Source organism: Acinonyx jubatus, chromosome B3, assembly GCF_027475565.1.
Source record: "Acinonyx jubatus isolate Ajub_Pintada_27869175 chromosome B3, VMU_Ajub_asm_v1.0, whole genome shotgun sequence".
Lineage (NCBI taxonomy): Eukaryota > Metazoa > Chordata > Mammalia > Carnivora > Felidae > Acinonyx > Acinonyx jubatus.
The window spans coordinates 37,141,207-37,168,261 of NC_069386.1; the positions used below are offsets into that span (position 1 = coordinate 37,141,207).

The following is a 27,055-nucleotide window of genomic DNA, read 5'->3' on the forward strand; positions in this document are numbered from 1 at the left end:
ATAAAACTTTCTCTTTTTTTATAATTAAAATTTTAAGTTTATTTATTTTGAGAGAGAGAAAGAGTACGAGCAAGGGAGGGGCAGAGAGAGAGGGAGAGAATTCAAAGCAGGGTCCGCACTGTCTGCACAGGGTCTGATGCGGGGCTCAAACCCACGAACTGTGAGATGATGACCTGAGCCGAAATCAAGTCTGAAGCTTAACCGACTGAGCTACCCAGGTGCCCCAATCCAAGAAAACTCTGAAACAGTGGCCACAGAGGGTAATAATAGGAGCATAATAGTATCTACCAGTTCATGAATGTTTCTTCCTGCTATGTAGTTTGCACCTATTGTCTCATTCTGAATGTCAGAAGTTAGAGAAGTTGAAATAGTTAATTACACTCACGGAGCTGATAGGTAATAGAGCTGGGTTTTGAAACTTCTTTGGCAGTACTCAAAACCTCATGTCTTGAACATAGTTAAAAAGAGTTACATGTTGCCAGACTCAGCTATAAATGTTGCTGACACAAGTGAACATCCCTTAAATGTTGCATAATTAAGAAATAGCATTGTAGTTCTAAAATATGGCCCTGCTAGCCTAGAAGTCTATCTGTTTCAAAGGAAATTTGGGAGCCTACCTGATTAAAAAAAAATGACTTTTAAAACTAGATCATTTGCAAAATTTATGTAAAACAACTATTACTGTGTGTATTCAAAATACAGTTTAAAAAATCTTTAAAATTGAGATATTTTAAAATATCTTGAGAATTTTAAATTTGCTAAGAAGTTTGGGCACCATACACAAAGATCCCAACTCTAAGCTAGTTATCAAGCTCTAAAAAGTGGGTTTTCCTCAGGGGCCCTGAGTAAAGCATATATGGAATTTTTTTGGACTGTTTTTATAACTTCTTGGTAAGTCTTAATGTTTTATTCAAATTAAAAAGTTTAGCTTTAAAAACTTTGCATCTGGCCATAATTTGGATGGGTCCGAATAATAACACTGCTATGGATAATAGGCACATTTAGTCCAAGCCACCATTTCAGTGAACCACAACGTGTGGTTCAGGTTTTTTGTTTTTTTGTCTTGTTTTTTTGTTTTAATTCCTTGTTGCTATTTCTAATAAAGCAAGATGTTAAAGTTAACTACATGCTCTATTAATTATATGAAGGTGAACTTGAGTCATATTTGTTACTGAAGATGATTAATAATTACCAGTTCTGCACACGTTTCTGGTGCATTTCAGTAAATAAACAGGGTACATTGTTGGGTAGTAATTGATTAATTAGCACATTCATCCTACACAGCTCAATGGTCTAAGGATGCTGAGTTTGAGATATTGCTCATAATTATTACAAGAAACAAATCTGTTCCATTTTTCAGTTTATTCTTCTGTATGCTAAGATTTTTTTTTCTAAATCGAATGCCTAATGGTTCAAAACCTTATAGGTTTTATTCAGATAAATCAACTCCTGAAGAATTGCTAGTCATAATCTCAGAATCTTGTTTTTGTGTGAACTAGGGTGAAAACTTTTACAAGGCTAATGTTAACATTAGATCTTGCTGTTAAACTGGATCAAATACTGTAAATATAGGGCACTTCCCCACCATGCAGGAAATGCTCATTGAGCACCTATGCGCAACAGGGGCACTGGAATCTCATTTGCTTCCCAACCACATCAAATAAGCTCAGGATTGCAAGTGTCATCAGGTTGGCACTTCTCAGCACCAAGCAAATATACTGTGTAATCTTCAGAGAAGTATAACAGCATGTATTGTTCGCTGATTTAACTATGGAGCAATTTAGGATTTTTTTTTTCTAATTTATTGAGCCAGCATGTAGTTGAGAGAGAGTGTAGTTGAGAGAGCTTTGGATGGGGAGTCAGGAGTCCTGGATTCTACTCTATCTGTATTCTTTCTTGAAGAAGCTATGTGATTCTGGGCATATCACTACTCCCGTCTCTAAGCATGGATTGCTCATCTGTAAAATGACAGGGTCAACCACAGATGATGAGATCCAGTGAGGCGCCTAGACTGCAGAGACAGATAGACCTAGGCTTGAGTCTGCACTCCCTATTACTGGTTTTATTATTTTAGGGAAATTATTTAACCTCTTTTGAGTTTTTGCTCTGTTTACTTTGCATTTATTGTAAGGCTCAAATGAGATATGAAAATAGTTTGTACACTATAAAGTACCTGTGAATATAAGGCATTGTTAATATTATTAATAATGATCTTACCTCGTTGACCTTAACATGTATTTTGAAGAATGCATTAGAGTGCCCATGCACACTCTAACAATAGGGGATTATTAACATCCTCTGTGCCATTATTAACATTGCATTGGATAAGAATTTCTGATGTGTCTGCATAATTTATCGCTAAGTGAAAAGCACAGTCTTCAAAACAGTATATCTGATATGATCCTATTAAAAAATTATACATACAAAATTAAAAGACTCTATATAATAGGAACTCAATATATATATATGATAAGAAAACAAATGTGATATATGTATTAATCAAGCAACTCTTACTTGTGATAGGTATACTGTTCGAGGAGTTACACTCTTAGACATATAGTAAAAAATAAAATAAGTCTATTTTGTAATACCACATATTGTTAAATGCTTTGAAGAAAAAGCAAAGTAGGGGGATAGAGAGTAAGGATGGGTGCTACAGGAGGGAGGACCCCTCTGGTCTAGTGACAGTTGAGCAGAGACTGAATGTAGTGAGTAAGTGAGCCCGGCAGACTTCTGGGAGAAGAGTGTGCCAGGAAGAAGGAATGGCAAATCCAGAGACCCTAGGTAGGAATAATAGCAGATAAACCCCCCAGCTTTGACAGTAATTCTCTCTGGGTGGTGAAATAATTGTTGATTCTTTTTAAATATTTTATTTTTTATTTTATTTTATTTTTTAAGTTTATTTTTATTTATTTTGAAAGAGAGCAATCAGGGGAGACAGAGAGAGAAAGGGAAACAGAATCCCAGGCAGGCTCTGCACTGCCAGTGGGGCTAGAACTCACTAACTGCAAGATGATGTCCCAAGCGGAAGTCAAGGGTCGAATGCCTAACCAACTGAGTCACCCAGGCGCCCTTAAGATTTTATTTTTAAGTAATCTTTACACCCAACATGGGGCTCAAACTCACAACCCCGAGATGGAGAGTTGCATGCTCCAACAACTGAGCCAGATAGCTGCCCCCACCTTCTTCTAAATAATTATTGATTTTTAAATTTCTTCCCTGAATGTTCCTGTTTTTCAAAAGTTTTTGGTTTTTTTATTATTTATTTTTTAAGAAGCTATGTTATCATGTTTGTTTTTTTAATCATGGGCATGTTTCTGTAATTAGAACAAATTTAAAACTCTACAGGTGTACTGAAAGACAACGTAATCTTTAAAAATATTTTTTTATTTATTTGTTTATTTAGAGACAGAGAGAGAGAGAGCACAGGGGAGGGACAGATTGAGAGAGAGAGAGAGGGAGGGAGAGAGGGAGAATCCCAAGCAGACACAGAGCCGGATGCAGGGCTCAAACTCAAGAACCATGAGATTGTTACCTGACCCAAAGTCAAGAGTCAGATGTTTAACTGAGCCACCCAGGTGCCCCAAAAGACAAAGTAATCTTAAAAATGTTTGTAAGTAGTTTTAAAACTTTATGTCATCTATAAGTTTTTGTATTCATGGTTTTAGTACCAAGAATCTAAGTTAGTAGAGAGAATAAAGGAAGCCGAGAGATTTCTGCTCTGGCAATGAACTTTAAAGAGGTGTTTTAGCCGTAACAATCAATGCAGGCTCCATAAAGGGATGGGGAATCACCGTAATTCCCGATCCTTTTTCTAGCCCTTCTACATGGATGGCAGAACACTTCCTGGAAAGGCTGGCCGGACCACTTACAGACATGGCCTAGGAAACAGTGTATTTTAGGTCAGTAAAATATGGGATTAAAGGTGCCAGGTAAAATTAGTTTCAGGGGTTTATGTCTCATTTATGCAGCTCACCAGGGACTGCACCTGCTATACAGAAAAATGGAGTGTTGCAAAATGTATCATCCACCTCTTTCTGAGCTCAGATACAAATTAAAGAAAATCTCAGAGACTACTGCAGGCTGCTCTCCAGATGTAGAAAGGAGAGCTTTGGGTTTACAGAAACAAAAATGCACATTTAAAACTTAGATTCTCATTTCTATCCCATCTATTTTCACCACAGTCTTCTAGTACCAAAGGTACACATTTCAGCAGTTCAGGTATGATGCTTTCAAAATAAAATGTTTCCATTACTTTAGGTGATTACCAAAACCCAAGAGAGTACGAGAAAAGTAAAAGCCCAAAGAATGAAAGACATGATCCCAGTCTAAAGGTTATATTTGGCTTGCTACTATCTTTAGTCAAAACAAGTTCTTCTGAGAGAAAACTACATCTCAAAGAATTATCTTTTTTAATTTTTTTGGTAATGTTTATTTTTGACAGATAGAGACAGAGCATGAGCAGGGGAGGGACAGAGAGAGAGACAGGGACACACAGAATCTTAAGCAGGCTCCATCCATGCTCTGAGCTGTCAGCATAGAGCCCAATGCAGGGCTTGAACTCATGAACCGCAAGATCATGACCCGAGCCGAAGACCGACACTTAACCAACCGAGCCACCCAGGTGCCCCATGCATCTCAAGGAATTATCTTAAAATTATAAAACATTTTGTAACTTTTTAAAATCACAGCCATTTTGGATAGTAGATAAGGGAACTTAAGAGGCTATACAAAGTTACAAAATATTATCATCCATGATTTACAATGAGTGGAAGAATAAAGCTAAAAGAAGTCACTTCCTTGTATGGCATATATGGTTTTAACCTTTTTGGTACTTTGATGATGGTTGGGGTAGAATCATAAATCATTAGAGCTTGCAGGAAGCTTAAATATCAGTTCCATTTTCTTATTTTATGTACCAGAAAACTGAGGACTGGAGAGAAGTTACTTGTCCATAAAGGAAAGAGCTGGAACTAAAACCCATCAAGACCTTTAAATCTAAAACAAATGTTGTGTGCACACACGTGTGTGTGCTTGTGTATATTCTATGCCCATTTAGAAAAAACTTAAAATGTCACCTAATCATTATGTGTCCCTCTACATATTTGCCAGTGAACAGAAGCATTTGCCCTACGTGCATCTCTGTTTGCACGAGCAGATTCAGCACTGAAGTCATGGTCTGGTGTGAATTCTAGAATATTCAGACTAAGAGTATTAAGCTTAGAATAAAACTTTCAATCTTTGATGCTAGGGAACCTGATGACAGCTTTGGGAGCTTGGAACAGCAGGGTGGTTGTGACATTTCCACTCCGTGTCCCTAAGTTCATTATCACTTTTTTTTTTCTTTTAACTTAAGGGGGTGCAAGCGAGCAGGGAAGAGGGAGGGAGAGACAATCCTAAGCAGGCTCCATGCTCAGCTCGGAGCCCAATGTGAGGCTCTACCTCTTAACACTGGGATCATAACCTGAGCTAAAATCAAGAGTCAGAGGCTCAGCAGACTGAACCACCTAGGCACCCCTCCCTCATTATCACTTTTGATAGTAGAACTTCTAGTGAAGACTTTCATGTATTTTTCTTTACCAGACTCCCCAAAATTAGATTTCTGTTTCATTTGCTGCATTAATTGAAAACAGGTTCATTGTAAACTAGAAAGAAGAAAACTCTACCATTAAGAAGTAACTGCTGTTCACGACGAGAAACCACCCCACACCTGTCAGAATGGCTAAAATTAACAATACAGGAAACAACAGATGTTGGCAATGGTGCGGAGAAAGGGGAACCTTCTCACACTGTTGGTGGGAATTCAAACTGGTGCAGCCACTCTGGAGAACAGTATGGAGGTTCCTCAAAAAGTTAAAAATAGAACTACGCTTCGATCCAGGAATTGCATTACTAGGTATTTACCCAAAGGATACAAAAATACAGATTTGGGGGTGCCTGGGTAGCTCAGTTGGTTGAGCGTCCGGCTTTGGCTCAAGTCATGATATTGCCGTTCCCAAGTTTGAGCCCCATATCAGGGTCTGTGCTGATAGCTCAGAACCTGGAGTCTGATTTGGATTCTGTGTCTCCCTCTCTCTGTGCCTCCCCCACTCATATTCTGTCTCTCTCTCTCTCTCTCTCTCAAAAATAAAACATTTGAAAAAAATTTAATAAAAAAATACAGATTTGAAGGGGTACATGCACCTTGATGTTTATAACAGCATTATCAACAATAGCCAAACTATGGAAAGAGCCCAAATGTCCATTGATTGGTGAATGGATAAAGAAGAAACAGTGTATGTATACAATGGAATATTACTCAGCCATCAAAAGAATGAAATCTTGCCATTTGCGACAACATGAATGTAGCTAGAGTGTATTATGCTAAGTGAAATAAATCAGAGAAAGACAAATACCATGTGATTTCACTCATATGTGTAATTCAAGAAACAAAACGGGTGAACATATGGGAATAAAAAACAGGAGACAGGGAGGCAAACCATAAGAGTCTCTTAACTATAGAGAGCAAACTGAGGGTTGATGGAGGGAGGTGGGTACTAAGGAGGACACTTGTGATGAGCACTGGGTGCTGTATATAAGTGATGAATCAGTAAATTCTACTTCTGAAGCCAATATTACACTATATGTTAACAAACCACAATTTGAAAATAAAAGAAGTAACCACTGTTAACATTGGGCGGGGGGTGGGGGACTTCCTTAGAGTCATGAGTGTGCATGTGTATGCACATGTACACATTTTTAAAAAGTTATAACTGGAGTCCTAGCCTTGATGCTGTTTAAAAATATGCTTCTTAATAATTAAATGTCATTTGGCTCATTTGGTGGGGCATCTGACTCTTCATTTTGGCTTGGGTCGTGATCTCATGGTGGTGAAATCGGGCCCTGTGTTGGGCTCTGTGCTGGGTTGTGGAGCCTGCTTGAGGTTCTCTTTCTCCCTCTCCTTCTGCCCCTCCCTCGCTCGCTCGCACATGCTCTCTCTTGCTCTCTCTCTCAAAAAAAGAATAATTAAAGATTATTGCATTTTCTTATGTTCTCCTAATCCATGATTTTTTAAAAAAACTGCTTTTTGAGGTATAATTGACATTCAAGCAGTGCACATATATTTAAGGTGTACAGTTTAATAAGCTTGACATATGTATACATCCAAGAGACAGTTTTCACAATCAACATAGTGAAACTATGTTTCTGTTAGTGAAACTACTAACAGAATTCCTTCTGTTCCTTTGCAGTCTTTCTGTTCCTCCCCACCACCTGCCCCCCAGCTTCCCACTTCCAGGCAACAATTGATTTGTTTTTTATCTATAGTTTGTATTATTTAGAATATTATGTAGATGGTATGTACTCTTTTTTGTCTGGATTTTTTCCATTCAGCGCAATTATATTAAGATTCGTTCATGTCTTTGATTTTATCAATAACTTGTTCCTTTTCATTGCTGAGTATTCTGCTGTAAGGATGTTCCATAATTTATGCATCTACATGTTGATGGACATTTAGGTTGTTTCCAGTTTTTTGGGCTATTAGAAATAAAATTGCTATGAAGATTCATGTACAAGTCTTTGTATGAACATACACTTTTCCTCTTGAATAAATAAGTGCCTAGGAGTGGAATGGCTAGGTCATATAGTACTTATAGTAACCTATGATTTTTTAAATGGCTGTATAGAGGTCCCTTATATAGCTATTACATAATTTTAAGATAATACCTTATTGTTGAATGTTTAGACCTTTCTAATTTTTCACTATTGCAAATGAATTTAATTTTTTGGCTTAGAAACATGGCTATAGATACTCAACATAAAAATTGGGGCACCTGGATGGCTCAGTTGGTTATATGTCTGACTCCGGCTCAGGTCATGATCTCGCGGTTCATGAGTTCGAGCCCCACATCAGGCTCTCTGCTGACAGCTCAGAGCCCAGAAGCTGCTTTGGATTCTGTGTCTCCCTCTCTCTCTCTGCCCCTACCCCACTCACGCTCTGTTTTTCTCTCTCAAAAATAAACATTAAAAAAATTAAAAATAAAAGATAAAAAAGAAGATGCGTAGAAAGGCATTGTGAAGGGAACCTGGAAGTTGTGTGTTGTTAGATCATTTAAAATGTTTCAGTGACTGCAAAATAAGTTATTTTGTATTCTCTGCTGGGAAGCCAAGCAGAATGAATCTTTAAATGAAGGAGAACTTGAGTTTGAAGTCATTTTCCAACCAATGGAAGTTCTACGGTTTTGTTGTCAAATTTATGGGACCATGATTTCATCATAACATTCCTGGATATGAGGTGACTGCAATAAATTTGAGTGTGGCCTTTATTTCTGGTAGCTATAATTAGCTATTTGGTCTACTTTATAACATTTTGTTAAATAAAAAGATTCTTAAAATGTAGTTTTACTCATTGTTCTCTCTTTCCCGCACACATGCACATGACATATGTGATAGCAACTATAGAGGTAAAACGAAATGTTTACAGAGTGGCAAAGAAATGTTTGCGGAGAAAACCAGTGTCAAAAAAATACCTAAACCCAAAATGCTATTTTATGCATAGATGCCGAAGCTATATGTTTTCTGTGCTATGTTTAGGGTCTTCTTATAACCAAAGTTGTTTCTACCAACAGATTTTTAAACAGCAGGGACATGCTTATTATTTACTGTCTTGGTATCTTTCCCTCATTTACATAAATACCCCAGCAACCAGCAGTATAAAACTAATAAAAGCCAGGGTCCTCCATCAAGTGCAATAAAGTTTCACAACCATGAGTTAGACTGTTAGAGTGAAAAATAAACCTATATATGTGGTTATGAAGGGTTTTTTTGGGAAAGTGTATAATCACATTTCAAAGTTAGAACTTCCATTGGAAGTAGCAGTGCAATAATAATACTTAAACATTTATGTAGAATGCTTCATCTTGGAAACACTCTCCCGGCATTGGCCAATTAATCTCTACTGCTTCCCTGAGGAGCAGGTATTACTATCTGCCATTTTTCTGGTTAGAAAATTGAGGAAGGTGTGATCAGCCCAGAGAAAGTGAGGGCTGGAGAGACAAGTTTCTGACCCTCACTCTTCTGTGACTCTTTGGGATGTAACTCCTGACAGAATGTATCCAGTTTCTGTTCCACTTGGATACAATCATCAGTAAAACAAAATCTACCTAGCAGCTCAGTCTAGCTCAGGCTTATAGATAGAGTCCTTACCCTGCTAAGGCACACCTTTTGGGAAGAATGGGATACAAAAAAAGATTTGGGAGATCCACGGCACATTTCGTCTGCATTTGCAATGAAGTGGACCAAACTTTTTCCAGTGAGAAAAGCAGCATATACTTCTCTCTCCAACCCCCAAGTTCCACTGGCGACTTACAGTTTTCCGGATGAGATTTACTACTATTAGTACATTTAAAGAGTTGAACAAATTTGTTATGCATCTTGAAGCCAGAGGAACAGTAAAATAAAACTAATGAACATTTACATTTTTGGAAATACCATTAATGTATGCCTGACAAATTCTGAAAGATAAACATTTAAATGTTAAAATACTTATTACCTTCCCCAAAGGGACAGTGTTGGGAACTAATGAGATAACAAATGTATAGTGCTTTGAGCTCTTAGAAGAAAGGTGCCAGATGCGTACAAATGATTATTAATTGTTAAAGCTATCAGATGTTACTAATATATTACTTATGATAAAATCATATTTTTATACCCAAACAATAGGATCCTTGCAATTCTTAGGATGATATAGCTGAAATAATGCTCCTAACCTCCTCCCAGGTTACTGTCTCGTTGGAAGTCCTTTCTTAACCCTTCCCTGGTTTCTTGACCTCATACGCATTTTCAAACAAACACAACTTCACAGCTTCCAAACCCTTCTGCACCTTTCCATCATCAGTCCTCCACCAGTCTCACAGATCCATTGACACCACATTCTCTTCTCTTGACTTCTTTGATTACGTAATTCTGATGCCTCATGATGCTGTGAATTGTGCAAGTTGTTTTTTTAGCTGGAAGTGTAAGTTGAACTGTCCTTTAAGCAACACTAGGATTTGTTATAAAAAAGTGTAAGTCCCTTGTGTGATCTGGGACAAGTGAATCTGAACTTTCTACTTTACGCAACATGCCAGAATTTGTGGTAAAAGCAAATCCTCAATTTCATTTAGTCTTGAGAAATGCACTGAGATACGCTCACTAAATCTGTTTCCTCATTTGTCAAGTGAGGGCAGTAGTAGCCTGTACCCACTTGGGGTTGTGGGAAGGATGCAATAAAATAATGTATGTGGCGTTTCTAGTACATTACACACTTAGCCCATAAGTGTTCATTAAAAGTAAATGTAAGTAGGTTATGGAAGGTAGGTAAGTAGACAGCAGTTTATCATTAAATATTATCTATTTGGTTTCTTTAAAATCAATAGAAAATGGGTAATAAGTAAAGGGACATCCTCTTATTGACAAATATTTCGTTTCCTTAGGTAGAATAGTAAAAGCTCAGTAACTCATCTCAATTTATGTTCAGGATGCTTGAAACAATGTACACGTACATGTGATTTTTTTCCCAAGCTTACCTTAGTTTACTAGTAGCACGGTATCTTTGCTACATATATGTGCTCAAAGATAATGGACTATGCTTCTTTCCAAATGTTCTGTAATTAAAACATTTCACTAATTTCATCTGGTCCTCTGGTTTCTTGACTTAATTACCTGAAGTGATTGTTTCATCATAACCAAATTTTCTCCTTTCGTTTTGAAGCTGTAGGTTTTTAGGTAGAGAACCTTACTCCCAGTAATTTTCTAGTAAGACCTGAATCTGAATATGAGGCCTGAATTTGGAAATAGGCATTCTGTGGTGTATGCTAATGAGAGATGCAAGGAGGGAAAGTGCATTGTTTGAGAAAACCAATCACGGTGGGTACAAAAAAAAAAAAAAAAAAGGTACAGGAGAGTGAACTCATTTACTCATTTTACTATTGCCAGCAGCTTGAGGCTTGAGAGTGCTAATCAAAATTCACATACAAAACTTCCCTGATAGATTAAACAGTTTTGTACTGTTAAGAGGGGTTCTCACCATGTGAAAGATCCACTGCTGTGCTGAACAAAACAGAGACAGTTTTCTTTTAAAGTCCAGAGCAGATGAGAGCCATAAGGAGACAGAGGGTTTCATTTACTCTCAGGACACGATTGTGCCAGTGAACTAATGAGTCTCTTGGACCTTATGTTGCTCTGGCTTCAATGGAGGCGAGACACTAATGGGCATGTAGTACTTCCTATCCGTCAAGTGTCTGGACAATGGGCCCCTCATATGGATTAGAATGATCTGGCAAGAAAAAGAGGTCATCGTTGTACCTAGCACAGGCAGGAAGCCTGGCTAATTCATGTATTTCCAACTATAGCAAAAACAAAAGCTGACACACACAAAAATGTTGACTTTACCGCAGGAGCTCTTAGCTTGTGGCTAAGGCACAGTTAAACATTACTGAAACTCCATACATAAAAAAAACCTCCTTGTTTCCCCAATACATTAGAATATTTTTAAAGATGTAAAGGTTATTCTTTAAAACAAGTCTGATTTTGTGTTGTGACTTGCATATTTCACCCTTCGGTAAACCTGGATGATAACTGAAATATTTGAATGATTGTGAAGCAAATGCAGAGAGTGTCAACGCTGCATGTTTTAAAAATTTGCACTTCAAAAGGTTCTGTCGGATTACTATTGTAAAAATCCTACTGCTGTATTAAATGGAGAATTAGAGATTACAAATGTTCATTCAAGCTAGAGGGCTCGAATTACAGTATATATTAAACTAAGAGCAGATACTGCCACCTAGATAAATTCTGATGCTTTGGTTAACTAGATGTTGGCTTGCCTTACTTTTTGAAAAATGGCATCAACAAACAATAGTGGCTAGGGACAAAAAAAAATACGGTGAATGATAAAGGGTCGCTTAAAAAATCCATGTAAATGTAATTTTCTTGGGGAAAAAAAAGACCTTTGTGTTTTGCCAAATAGCAATGATTAAGCCTTTATTTAATTTTTTAAATGTAGAAGACAAAATGCTGTTAGAAATAGGAGGGCAAAACTCTGTAATAAAGGATAAACAAAAGCTCCATAGTCCTGAAGTTTATAAAGAGGTAGATCCCGAAGTGTTGTCAGGAAGACTTGTAACTTTCTTGTTAGAATATTCCTTACTGAATTCAGACAGAAGAAGAGATTGTTCAACACTCTCAAGTAAAAGCACAAATAGGTTTTAGTTTAGTAAGTAAACTAAGATCACTTAGTAAATAATTTTTTCAAAGGAGCATCACATTATAATCTGTTCTACTACACCTCCTAGCAAACAAAGCAAACTAACTCCGCTCCCCACTTTTATTCGTCACAGCAAAAAGAATGTTGCCTTTTTTCAATTCTGGATTAAAACCTAACATCAGCAGTATATTCCAGGATCATTCATTTATCAGGTTTAGAGGGGTTTTTAGCATCTATGGACTGTTTGAGTTCTTCTTCAAATCTCATTTTGTTTTCCTCTGTTACTCCTAGGATGGCTTCAATGTCATCAATGGCGGTCTGTAAATGAGCAATAAAAATATTCATTACTTAATTTTTTTTAACATTTATTTATTTTTGAGACAGAGACAGAGCATGAACAGGGGAGGGGCAGAGAGAGAGGGAGACACAGAATCCGAAACAGGCTCCAGGCTCCAAGCTGTCAGTACAGAGCCTGACACAGGGCTCGAACTCACGGACTGTGAGATCATGACCTGAGCCGAAGTCGGACGTTTAACCGACCGAGCCACCCAGGCGCCCCAAATATTCATTACTTAAAGACCCCTTACAACTCTTTCTCCCATCCAATTATTTGTTCCTTTTTGGACTTGAGTATAATTTAGACTGGTTAAACTCAAAACGTTCCTGTCAATGAGCACCTATCTACAAATTGTGTCATCAGTCTTGAAATAAGTAAAAAATATGAGAGTAAGAACTTGGAAACCGTCATAGAAATTTTTATGGCTGCTAAATCTAATGGGGAAAAAAGGGACTTCTATTTTATACATCTTTAATTTTTTTTATTTCATTTTTCTAGTAATTCATTTTTGTTGTATTTTACAGAAGTACTGATCCATGGTAAGTTGGAAAAAAAAAAACTTCAGTACAGATAATTTGAGAAGCACTGGTCTAGTCATCCTAAAATGAGGGCTAGTAGGCTGATAGTGTTTATTTCCATTGTTTTGTTTGTTTTTTTCCATTGGGCAGAAAAATGCCCCCCACCTGTTTCCCCATTTTTTCATTGAGGTAAGATTCACATAAAATTCACCATAAAATTCACCCTTATAAAGAGCTCAACTCAGTGATTTTTAGCATACTCAGAAGAAACCATCATTACTATGTAATTCCAAAACATTTTCATCACCCTGAATAGAAACTCTGTGCCCATTAGCAGCCATTCCTCATTTTCCCCCATCCCTAGCTCCTGACAACCACGAATCTATTTTCTGTCTCTATGGATTGGCCCACTCTGGACATTTCATATAAATGGAATCCTATAATGTGTGGCCTTTGTGTCTGGCTTTCTTCACTTAACATAATCTTTTCAAGGTTCATCCGTGTTGTAGCATGGATTGGAACTGCATTTCCTTGTTATGGCTGAATAATACTCCATTTTATCTAATACCTATTTTTACTTGGTTGCTTGCACTTTAGGTATCATATCTAAGAAGGCATTGCTAGCCAAAAGGTCATGAAGATTTATACCTGTGTTTTATTTTAAGAGGTTTATCGTTGTAGCTTTTACATTTAGGTCTTCGATCCATTTTTAGTTCGTTTTTATGTATGCTTTGTAATAGAGGTACAACTTCATTTGTATGTGGGTATCTGTATTCTCCAGTACCATTTGTTAAAAAGAATTATTTTGTCATTCTTGTTAAAAATAGTTTGGACTCTCAGGTTTATTCCATTGATCTATGTCCATTCTTATGCCAGTACCACACTGTCTTGAATACAGTAGCTTTATAGTTAAGTTTTAAAGTTGAGAAGCAACTTTCTTCTTTGTTCTTCTCTTTCAAGATTGTTTTGACTATTCTGTATCCTTTGCATTTTCACAGGAAATTTAGGATTATCTTATAAATTTCTGCAATAAAGCCAGCTAGGAAGTTGGTAGGACTTCCACTGAATCTGTAGATCAATCTGGGGAGTGCTGTCATCTTAACAGTATTAAGTTTTCTACTCCATGAACACATGGGGTATCTTTCCATTTATTTAGGTCTTCTTTCTTTTATGATGGACAGATCTTGTACTTCTTCTGTTAAATTTATTCGTAAGTATTTTATTCTTTTTGATGCTATTGTAAATGGAATTAAAAAAAATAATTTTGGGGGCACTTGGGTGGTTCGGCTGGTTAAGTGTCTGACTCTTGGTTTCAGCTCGGGTCATGATCTCATGGTTCATGAGTTCAAGCCCCACATTGGGCTCTGTGCTGACAGCACGGAGCCTGCTTGGGATTCTCTCTCTCCCTCTCTCTCTGCCCCTCCCCTGCTTGCTCTCTTTCTCTCTGTCTCTGAAGATAAATAAACTTAAAAAAATTAAAAGATATTTTTGTATTTTTGATTTCTGTATACTACTGATCTTGGGTCCTTCTTGAATTTAAGTGTATTAGCTCTAACGGGTTGTTTCTGGGTTCTTCAGGATTTCCTACATACAAGATCATGTTATTGAAGACTAGAGATAATTTTACTTCTTTCTTTAAAATCTGGATGCCTTTTACTTCTTTTTCTTGCTGAATTGCCCTTTCTAGAATAGGGTAATATGGTGATGAATAGAAGTGGTGAGAGCAGACATCTTTATCTTGCTCCTGATCTTAGGGGGAAAACTTTCAGTCTTATACCATTAACTATGATGTTAGCTGTGGGTTTTTCCTAATACCCTTAACAGGTTGAGGAAGTTTCCTTTTACTCCTAGGTTGAGTGTTTTTATGAGGAAATAGTATTATATTTTGTTAAATGCTTTATCTGCACCACCTTCCATTTTTATTCAGTCTTTGTAAATCCTTGTTTATGAACTGAAAATACTTATTAGAATGTCGCTAGCGTGGTAGAAAATATTACCAAAAATGAATCTATTCCACTTTCAGGTTTTTGTTATTATTTCTATTTTATTCAGGTTTATTGCCTTTGGACCTTTTGGTGAGAGTAAAAAAAAAAAATCAAGATAACACTGACTCACCTGAGTAAAAAAAAAAAAATCAAGATAACACTGACTCACCTGAGAAGGCTAGAAACCATGAGATATTTAAATTTTTTTTTTTCAACGCTTTTTTATTTATTTTTGGGACAGAGAGAGACAGAGCATGAATGGGGGAGGGGCAGAGAGAGAGGGAGACATAGAATCAGAAACAGGCTCCAGGCTCCGAGCCATCAGCCCAGAGCCTGACGCGGGGCTCAAACTCACGGACCGCGAGATCGTGACCTGGCTGAAGTCGGACGCTTAACCGACTGCGCCACCCAGGCACCCCAAATCCATGAGATATTTAAAAGCTACTTGAGAATATCTGACTTTTGATGATTTTGAAAGTCAGGTAAACAACAGAGAAATAGCCTTCATTTTGTCAAGCTCAGGGTTTACCAAGTCTGTGTGGTCTTAGTCTGCCCAGGCTGCTATAACAAAATAACCAGAGACTTGGTGGCTTAAACCACAAAAACTTGTTTCTTATGGTTCTGGAGTCTGGGAAGTACAAGGTCAAGATGCCAGCGAATTTAATTCCTGGTAAGAACTCTCTTCCTGGCTTGCAGGCAACCATCCCTTCTTGCTGTATTCTCTTAGGGTGGTTGGGGAGCAGAGACAAAGCAAGAGAGCAAACAGACTCTCTTGTCTCTCATAAGGGCACTACTCACATCCAGAGAACCCTAACCTCTTGACCCCATTTAAACATAATACCCCTCAAAGGCCCCTTCTCCATATACCATCGCATTGGGGGTTAAGGTTTCAACATCTGAATGTTGGGAGGACATAATTCAGTCTGTAGCACTGATTATTATTTTTGGACAGACTAAACTGACCATGCTCATGCAGACTAAATTGCTCAGGATTTTGCACATGGCAGTAACTGATGAAATGATACTAGTTGACAGTAACTTAGAATATAAATGAAGAGCTAGGTCCTTTTGGACCAGTGAAAGTTGATGCAACCCTGGGCCTAATTTTCACTGAGTCTTCTCAGTCATGTTGTGGGAAAAGCAATGGTCATTCTTCCAACTCATAAAATCATATTGAAGAGGAATTATCATCATTATTACTGTTATTAGAACAGGCTCTAATGCAAGGAAAAAAACATTCAAAATTTACATTTTTACAACAAGCTTTTGTTGGGCTTTCCATTTAAGAGAAGGATCACATGTGGTTTCCGATTGAGTCCTCTGAGTTACTTGACCTGTTTGTTCAATCATGATGAAGGCCCACACGGGGAATGAGATGCAGATCTTGGTGATCAATATGAAGTGTTTATCTCTGCTCTGCCAGCGTTTCAGAAACTCTTGTGTGGATCTTGCTCCGTTTCCTTGCTCTTGTACCTGTTTCTCCAGTTTGGAGACTTCTAAGCAATTACATACAAGTAGCTTTCTGGACCAACATCTTTAAAGGCCATTTGGAACCTTCAAAAAGGTTAGTGATGAAATATCTGCTCCACTTTGGAGAAACAGTGGAGTAAATGACCCATGTGTATGCCAAGGGCTTTTTTTTGTTTCTCTCTATGACACTTTATCCTTCCTGAGGTCTCAGAACCTCTCTGGTCTACATATGTGGATTCCCCAGGAATCCTTGGCCAGACATTGCATTTTCTGAAATGTAAGTAGATTCCATTCAGGATTTTTGGTTGTGACAGTCTCCGTTTTGGTTCCATTGTGACACTTCAGTTTCACCTCCCATATCAGAAAGCCCTGTTGTCATGTAAACTGGGTTTGGTAATGGCAGCAACTTAGAACAAGTCTACTATATTTCAAAGAAAAAATTTCAAACTATTAAATTTAACTAACAGGTTCAGTGGGAACCTTATAATATTGACCCTGTACATTATAAGATATGTACTGCTTCACAATAAAAAAAAAATGGTTTAGCACTTGTTTACAATACAGCATGAGGTATTTTCAGTCCTTGTATAGAAATTAACCAGAATCGTTAGTTAATTAACACCTCACCTTAAAATTGGTCTCGCCTTGCATATTAGGTGCTGATATTTCTTGATGGATGATGAAGAGATTTCGAGCAAAGGTCATGAGGACCCCCTGGAGATCCTCACCGATTGTTCTGTTAATGATATCCAAACAAATGAGTTTACCAACGATTCCCCTCACAAGCTTAAAAACAATCACCCTCTCATTTGTGCCTGTCTGGTGATGGAATTTAATGAGTATTTTCAATCTCACAAGGTGGCAATCTTCAGGGAGATATGAAAGATGAGGCTCCATTTTAACTTGTCAACAAAGAGGATTTGTGCAATAAATATTTTTTTATTAATCAACTTAGCAGAATATAAGAATAGCTTCAGTCATTTCTAGCGAAAGGCTACCACTGAGCTAGGAAAGTAGTATTAGCTCATTTAAAAAATTGTTGAAATCAGTTTAAAAGAATTGTTGCTAAGTATTACTTAATTCATACCTAACAATGTCTTTGTCTACAGAGCTGTTTGCACCTCAGTATTCTAGAGACTTTTGTCTGGGAGTTATTTTCTATTTTCTGTATGCAAGCAATTAGTGCTATGTATGAGTGTGCTCCATCCATGTTCCTAGGAGAATGTGCCCCATTCCTGAACAGGCATCTTTATAAAACCGAACACACACTTGAAGATTTCAGAGACAAGTTGCATACCATCCTATGGTCAGTGAACATTCTCAAACAACTAGACTGTTGTAAGTTTTAACTTAGAAATGAAACTTCAGGTTATTTCTTCTAGTTACTTTGTGAACTTTCTGTATCAAAGGAGAAAAACAGATTAAATGAATGGATTGATTTTTAAGAATTGTTCGGTCCTGAGGGTAGGATACCAAAGATACTTCAGGCAACTGCAAAGAACTTTAGGTTACTTCCTTCCCAATTGTTACCTGTAAAATAAGTCATCCTAGAGTGCAAGGCTTAAACACTTTTGGAATGGCTGCCTTCCAGCCTGATTGGGCTTTCCCATGGGTCAGGCTGGGAGCAGAAAGCTTCCCAGGCCCCAGGACAGTAAACCATTTGTCCTGCCACTCGCTATGTGACTTTGGGAGGAAGTTACTTGTTTTTTTCTGAAATGAAGGACTTTGACTGGATTAATGCTTCCAAACTTTTGGAGTTACAGTCCCCAAAGCCAAGGACCCTTACCCCTCATAGTTACTGAACTTCAGTATCTATCTCTTCTTTTATAATAGTCAAAGGCAATGTCAGAGTCAGTAATTTTTATTTTTGCTTATTAAAGCAATTTTTTAAAAATTTTATTTTAAGTAGGCTTCATACCCAATGTGGGGCTCGAACTCATGACCCTGCCTGAGATCAAGAGTCACTGCTCTACTGACTGAGCCAGCCAGGGGCCCCAGAGTCAATAATTTTTAAAAGTGATTTGTACTTGGGGCACCTGGGTGGCTCAGTCAGTCAAGCTTCCAACTTCAGCTCAGGTCATGATCTCATGGTTTGTGAGTTCAAGCCCCATTCAGGCTCTGTGCTGAAGTGCAGAGCCTGCTTCAGATTCCCTGTCTCTCTCTCTCCTCCTTCCCCTCCCTGCTTGCTCTCTCTCTCTCTCAAAAATAAATAAATAAACATTTAAAAATAAATAAATAAAAGTGATTTGTATTTCATTGCCACAGAGTCAGTAGGTATTAGACCCTGGCTGCTTCTTAAAACAGATTCCTGGGCCCACTTCAGATCAACAAAATCAGAAATTTTGGGTTTGGAACCCAGGAATGTATAGTTTCACTGAGAACCCCAGATGATTCTTATATATACTAAAGATTGAGACCCATACTTTAAAATAGTGTGTGTGTGTGTGTGTGTGTGTGTGTGTGTGTGTGTTTGTGTGTGTGAAGCTGGGTCCACATATATGGATTCATGCCCCTCTCATCATCCCTTCTTAGGCTTCTGGGGTCCATGGTCCCTAGGAATTAACCTCTATTAATTCATTTCTAGAATTTCCTTCATTTTCCTTCCTTGAAAGTTCTTGAATTCTGCTATTCCCAGAAATATACTAGTATAAATGGAGTCAACGTGAAGTTATCCTGGCAAAGCCAAACCACCAAATTCTGGCCTGTAAGGTCATCCCCCCGGGAGCCCTCCTCTTTCCTAAACAGGTGGCTGACTAATGTTCTCCTGATGTGAACTGATGGCAACAAAGCCAAACAAAGCCCAGGCATCTCATGAAAAGCCTCTCCTTAAAGCTTCAGAGAAAATCAACAAAAACAACACAAAGATGTGTTTGCTCATCTTTCCTTTTTCCATATGAATTCTCAAAAACAATGTCTCCTGGCCATTGTTTATTAAATCATCTTTCTCAACCTCCATGACTACATGTCAGTGCAATTTCTGCTGTACTGACTATAATTCCGTCCTTTTATGGCACATTCAAGAAAGCGCAGCTGCATGCAAGTGAGAATTTCAGGGATAATCTTGAATCCTACCTAATATGCAAAAAGTAAATTAACAAACTGGGTGCAAAATTGCACAGGTAGTGATGCAGTTCACAGTAGGCTGAGAATCTCTTTTCCATAATGGGGTTCTCTATACAAGGCAGCCATACTATAAGGGAAAAGCTCACTAGATTCAGAGTCATGAGACACAACTACTGTGTGATGCTGGCAAACCACATCCCTACTCAACGCCCCCATTTCCTTTGTACACTATGAGAGTCAGTTAATTCCCAGGGTCCTTCTTTGCTCCAACATTCTCTGGTTCTATGGCTACAGGAAGGGATGAGAAAGATAAGATAGGAAGCAGTGGACAAGGCTCTAGAGTCTTCAGGAGGCCCATGTTAATCATCAGTGCCCTTTCTGTAGGATATGTGAGTAGTAATACCATCCCCACCAGTAGGACTATTTCCACCACCAAAGCTAGCCCGCCCATCAAGGCATCCCTGCCTGAAATCTCAGGAGCAGGTATAGGCATAGCTGGGTGAGCTCCTCTTGGTCACCAGTCTACATTACTCATTCTGTGGGCTTCAGCATCAAACCAGCCCTGCTGCTTGATCAGTTTGATGATTGGGGGTTTCCTTTTTCACATTAGTCTTTTCTGTCTCCTCGATTCCCTGATGCTGTCCTCTTGCTTGGTTCCTCTGTGCCGAAGTACCCATGTGGATAAGTCTTCCTGTGGTCCATTCTGCAGAAACTCTGCCTCTGCCCTATTAACACTATCCCTGTTTCATCATGTCAATTGTAGGACGCAAGTCCTGCTCCTGCCTGTCAGCCTCTGCTGGGCTCTACCACCTGCCAACAGGCCTTCTTTATGCCGTCCCCTTGCTGGCCTGGGTCTGTAAGAAGAGCAGCGTCCTCTTTGAGCTCCTATGGTTGTGCTCCTCGCCAGGCAGCCCTCTGGATGCCCTTTCACTCTGTAAGTGACCTTTCCTAATGCTGTGAGCTGGTTGCTCCTTGGTATGATCTCTAGGCACCTGGAAAGCAGAGGGCAGCTCCTTCCCTGCACATGTACAGAGGTGTCCCTGGCTCTATTCTCCTCCTGGACACGAACATCCAGGCAGATAAGGTGAATGAATACTTGTTGGGGTGTTATGTCTCATTCCTGTTGCTCTCCTGAAACTATAACAAAAGAATGGGGAAGAGAGGCTAAAATAAACGGTGAAGGGACTCTTCTAACATGACCCAGTGAATTTTACATGTTTATGGGACCTTGGGGAAAGGTGGGTACTGGAGGGGACGACTAAGCCGGCAAGCTCTCCACCCAAGTGAAGAGAGGCGTTTAAGACTGTAAACACTAGATTAAATTGTTAGCCACATTCTGGCTCCAAAGGGGAGGAAATCAAAACATTTGCATGAGTTCAAAGGGATCAGTGACATTGAGTGTCATTGCACTGATGATGGCCTGTTGTAACTGACATTGCTGTGGTAAAACAAAGGACCATACTTCGGAAAGGGGAGTTGAGAGCTGTCCTGTGCACATCTTTGCCTGTTTCAGTGTGCAGCTCTTGGGACCACTTTCCAGGGGACTAAGCACCTAGGGGGAACTGAGGCTGCTCAGGACATTGATGCTTAGTAGAAGAATTGTCTATTATTTGGTTTTTCATGAGACCAGATCTTAGTGTGTACATGTGTTTCAATTTGAGGCCACAATGTCTACACCAAGGTAGAAGTCACAAGGAAGAGAAATACAGGGAAGAAACAGTTTTCCAATTAAGTTAGGATAACTTAGAGGTATCAAATGGCCATATTCCAAGATATGAAAAGATTGTGTGTGTGTGTATATATATATGTATATATATATACACACACACACAAGATATGGTATATCTTGTATATATGATAAGATATACACACACACACACACACACACACACACACACACACACAAGATATGATAAGATTGCGTCTCTAAAGCATGAATCCTAGATCAGAAGACAAATTTGTTAGCTCTCCAAAGTATGCTGGAGAGAAATTTGCAGGAAATAGGAAACAGAGCAGCCTCCTGAGTGGTGCTATCAAGATTCTTCATAACATGCATCTTGAGAAGATTGTAGCAGAGCTGAAACGGGAGCTGAGGAGGGGCTATGGATCCTGCCTTTCTGGGGAGCATCTTGCCAAGTCACCAGAACACTTCTCTAAGCAAGCCAGAATGACAACTGCCCTCCTACAATATGGATGTCTGAGCTGGTTCCTCATCAGATTCACTGTGCCTTAGATGTGTATGTGTTTGAACGTAATATGTTGTTGGAACTAGTCTCTTTCCCATCAATTTTGGATAATTAATCAGTTATTGTTATGAACCCCCACTGACATATCTAGAGTCATTATATGAAATAGTTGAAGATCTAAATAAAACAAGGTAGACTTCCGGTAAATCAGCATGCTGATTAAAATGCATGAGAAGTATCATTCTTATTGGTTGTCACAGTCTATTTTCTTAGCTTATTACATCTCGTAGACACACTTTGTACTCACAACATTCCCAACTTGTCTCTCTTCAGGTGTTCATATAATATAAAAACAGTTCCTTGTCTGTCCTATAAAATTTGAATTGGGAAAAAAGAAATAGCATTTTATTTTAGCAACAAAGAAACCTACTACACCAAGACCGCTAAGACTGATTGGAATTGAAATCCAGAGCTACCATCAAACATTGTGAGAAGCACATTTGGAAAAGCTGTCTCCTGAATATGGATTATATATGGTCTAGGGCAGGGTTATTGTTGTTAATTTAGATATAATTTACATAGAACACCGTTTAAGGTATACCATGCCTTGATATGATACATTTATATATTGTGATATGATTACCACTTTAACCTTAGCTAACACTTCTGTCACATCCTATAATTATCATTTGTTTTTGTGGTGAGGACATTTAAGACCTAGTCTCTTAGCAGTTTTGAACTATATAAAACGGTATCATTCATTATAATCACTATGCTATGCATTAGATTACCAGAACCTATTTATCTACTTGTTGTAAGTTTGTACCCTTTAACAATATCTGTGCAATGCTCCTACTTCCCAGCCCGATAACCACTATTCTACTCTGTTTCTGACCTCAGCTTTTTTAGATTCCATATATAAGTGATATCATACAGTATTTGTCTTTGTCTGGCTTATCTCACTTAACATAATGCCCTGAAGGTCCATCCATGTTGTAGCAAATTTGCTACAACATGGATGGACCTTGAGGGCATCCTCATAGATATAGATATAGATATAGATATAGAGATAGATATAGATATAGATATCTATCTATATCCTCATGGATATATATAGAGAGAGACAGATGTGTGTGTATATATATATATACAGATATATATGTGTATATGTATATATATAAAGAGAATATGTGAGATATATATATGTATATGTATATATGTATATATATATCCATATGTATATGTACATATGTATATGTATATATATATATCTCTCTCTCAAACATTTTCTTTATCCATTCATCCATCAGTAGACACTTAGGTTTTTTTTATGCCTGGCTATGGGAATAATGTGAACATGGAGGTACAGATATCTCTTTGAGATAGTGATTTGGTTTCCTTCAGATATATGCCCAGAGGTGGAATTGCTGGATCATATGGTAGTTGTATTTTCAATTTTTTTTGAGGAATCTTTATACCGTTTTCCACAGGGACTGAGCCAATTTATATTCCCACCAACATGCACAAGGGTTCCCTTTTTTCCACAACCGTGCCAACACTTATTATCTCTTGTCTAGGCTAGGCTAGTGTTTTTTGAAATATGATCCTCAGAACACCTTTATCAGACTCATCTAGTGTGCTTGTTAAAAAGGCATTCATCCAAATTCAACATCTTTGGGAGGGAATTTGCTTTTTAGCTCACTTCCTGGGTGATTCTCCTGCAAATCAGGATTTGAAAACCACCCGTCTGAGAGCAATGGGTAAAAATATATAGGGAAGCAATTTGTTGTGTGGAAAATAATTTGTATGTCAATAGAAACTATGTGTTGTCTATGGCACACCCTATTGCCTTGATTCAGTGGGAGATATTTACAGCTCTGTAAGTTGTAGGTGACTGAGACAGATTCTCTCCAGTCTGGTAGAAGCTGGGTCAATTTTCCTCACCTGCTCCCCTTGTGGAAAAGCTAGTCTTCTCTCCATTTGCATGTCCATTTCAATATTCCTGACCTATAAAGATGTCTGGGTTTTTTGGATTCTTTTTTCTACTGATTATAGCATCTAATTTTTCTTTGTTAAGTAAAATATTTATCATGTTTTTATTTTTGCATCTGTATGAGAGGCATGATTTTATCCTTTTTTGAAAACTATCTTTAAACAGCTTTTTCCAAATAAATAAAAAGCTAACATTGGAGTTGTCCAATAGTGGAAATGGCCACCCCGTGGAATCGTGAACTCCTCATCACTGGGAGTCCAAACACAAAAATTGTTCATGAGATTTGGTTAAAAAAAAAATCACATGCCAGAATTAAGTCTGCCTCTTGACTCCTCATTTTATTAGGAAATATGGGCATCAGGACACACATTGGATTGTAACGGTGACTCTCAATGCTGGCTGCACATTAGAATCATCTGGGCCCTACCTCCAGAAATACTGATTTAATGGGTCTGGAGTGGGCCCTACATACAGTGTCATGCTGAGCCATATTGGAGCCTGAGGCAAAGGAAAAACTCGGTATGTTTTAATTTAAGATTATGAAATTTTATTGACCATGGATTTTTTGCATTAATTTTGATCTTTAAGATAATGCATTAAAATAGTTTTATCTTTCTTAATGAGTATTTTTTGTACTCCCTTAAATTTTGTGCTCTGGGTACAGGTGTCACTTGCCTCATCCTAATCCCAGCCCTGCTTGGCCATCTGTACTTTTTGAAGCTCCTCACTCAAGTCATTCTCATGGGCAGTCTGGGTTGAGAACCACTGACTGGTTGATCTGTCAGGTGTCCTGCTTCCCTTTCTGTGCTGTCCAATATGGTAGCCACTAGCCACATGGGGCCACTACTGAGAACTTGAAATATGAGTAGTCCAAATTGAGATGTGCTATAGCTTTCAAAGACTGAGTAAAGAAAAATGTTAAATATGTCATTAATAACTTTTATACTGATTAAATATTGAAATGATACTAGTTTTTAGTTTGGGGAGCATCCTTTTCTTTAAAGAATTTTTTAACAAAATGTTTATTTATTTTTGAAGGAGAGAGGGACAGAGCATGAGCGGGGGAGGGGCAGAGAGAGCAAGAGGGAGACACAGAATCTGGGGCAGGCTCCAGTCTCTGAGCTGTCAGCACAGAGCCCGACATGGGGCTCAAACTTACGAGCTGTGAGGTCATGACCTGAGCCGAAATCAAGAGTCCGAAACTTAACCGAGTGAGCCACCCAGGCGCCCCTGGAGAGCATCCTTTTCTTGATACTGATTTCTGAATCAATCAGGTAGCCTAGGTTATGCTGCAATAATTTTTAAAAAAACAACCAAATTCTTAGTTGTTTATAACAACAAATGTGTGGTTCTGGCTTATACTCCATTTCCCACATGGGCTGGCATGTGTCTCTGGTCACTGTTGGGACGCTCAGGGACCCAGGCAACGGAGGCTCTGTCTCACTGTGCTTCCATGATTTCCAAAGCAGGAAAAAGGACATGGAGACTCATGAAGTGGCTCTTGAAGGCTTCTGCATGAAATACCCTTCTGCTCATATTTCACAGACCCAAATAAGTTACATGGCCATACTTGACTTCAGGGAAAAGGCTGAGGAAGAATAATTCTGTTATGTGCCTGCAAGGAGGAGAATCAGAACATTTGTGAACAGCCCTAATGATTGCCACCATGGCAATACCCTGGCCTGAGAAAATGATTGCTGGTGGTTATGGAGCCATTTAGGCCCGTGGCACACTGCCTATGTATGTGTGAGACCAGCCCTGCCCCACACTGTCGCAGGCAGTAAACATGACGCTTTTCTCCATATGGCTTTCATTACAACTTCATTTCATTAGGAAATCAGTGGGGGTATTCTGTAGCATTACAGAAATACCAAGAATGAGACCCACCAAGTTGCTTACAAACTCGGTAATGCTTCCTTCCAATATTCAGCAAGGAAAAATAAATTCGTGAGGTGATCTCATTTCCCTTTTATCCTCTTAAGAGCTTGGATGAAAAACATTGGAAATTCTGTGATCATAATGGGAAGAAAGACATATGTTGAGAATAAGGACTTTTGAGCATTCTTTTGGTAACATTGACAATGATGTATTATTAATGTTGCTTCTTTTTTTGGAAAGAGCACCCACATTACATTTGATCAAGAGTGGGAGGGGGTTGCAGAGGCTACACTCATCTTTTTAGACTCAGCATAACCTAAGGAGGCAATAACAGTTTAGAGAAGTTAAGTATTAAACATAGCTTTTTTTCTCTTTTGTAAGGTAGAGAGAGAGTCATGGGGGCTATAGAGAAGTTTGTGCTCCTTCAGCTGAAGAATACATAAGGGGTATCTAGATGGACTATTTTATTTGAAATAGTTCCCAGCATTCTTGAACTGGGTTGGTAACAATATTTTAGAAATATAAATAGTCCTAAGGGGGAAAAGGTACATACGGGACACGTTTGGTGTAAGAGAAAGAATCATAGTTGCCTTTATGGACAATTATGGATTCAAATGTTAGTTCCACAAAGTGCATAGCTGTGTAATGTTGGGAAATGCTGAAACGAAATCCCCCGGTGTAATATAGGAGAAAGAATAGCTTCATACAGAAGGGATGTGAAGGTCAAAGGGACAATGAAGAGCTAAGCTAATGCTTAGCTCAGTAGCCAGCACATAGTAGGGGCTCTGCAAATGCTGGTTCATCACCCGTCTTTTCAGGAAAATGCAGTTAAGAGAACAAGAAGGCAGTTCAGACAAGGGATGGACCCTAGGGTGTGAAAAGATGAGACCCCATCTCAGAAAAACTGGAGCAAGGATATTGTTGGAGAATTTCCAATGACTCCTTTTTCTCACCTCAGAGTTTTAAGACTTCATTTTTTTTTAATAAAATTTTTTAATGTTTATTTATTTTGGGAGACAGACAGAGTTGGGGGGCAGAGAGAGAGGGAGACACAGAATCCGAAGCAGGCTCCAGGATCCGAGCTGTCAGCACAGAGCCTGACACGGGGCTTGAACCCACAAAGCGAGGGATCATGACCTGGGCAGAAGTGGGACGCCCAACTGACTGAGCCACCCAGGCACCCCTGGTTTTTGGGTTTTTTTAACCTCTCTCTCTCTTCTTGTACTTTCTTGTTACGATTTGTTCTTTTTTTCCTCTTTATCCCCACTTCCCCTTTTTGGTGTATTCTTTCTGTCTTGGGATTCTATCCTCTCTTTTCTTCTTAACATTGTTCTGTCACTCCATTGCCCCAATCCATATTTCTCTCTCTCCCCCATTTCATCTCTCGTCCTTTATAGGGTGT

General features: G+C 38.5%; 1 protein-coding gene and 1 long non-coding RNA gene across 6 annotated transcripts in view; one reads left to right on the top strand and one right to left on the bottom strand.

Annotated features, from left to right (window-relative positions):
• LOC113601855 (uncharacterized) overlaps positions 1-27,055 on the top strand; it is a 163,841-nt gene that overhangs the window by 7,327 nt on the left and 129,459 nt on the right. The gene's annotated exons all lie outside the window — the stretch shown is intronic.
• IQCH (IQ motif containing H) overlaps positions 12,025-27,055 on the bottom strand; it is a 210,260-nt gene continuing 195,229 nt past the window's right edge. Inside the window, exons 15-17 of one of the 3 annotated variants that reach the window (XM_053223828.1) lie at positions 22,090-22,151; positions 17,161-17,269; positions 12,025-12,541 (exon numbers count right to left, since the gene is read on the bottom strand). In XM_053223828.1, the coding sequence (XP_053079803.1) occupies positions 12,425-12,541; positions 17,161-17,269; positions 22,090-22,151 (288 nt within the window). In that variant the 3' untranslated portion in view covers positions 12,025-12,424. The remainder of the gene's footprint in view (positions 12,542-17,160; positions 17,270-22,089; positions 22,152-27,055) is intronic. The other 2 variants (XM_027067602.2, XM_027067600.2) reach the window with 2 other exon arrangements.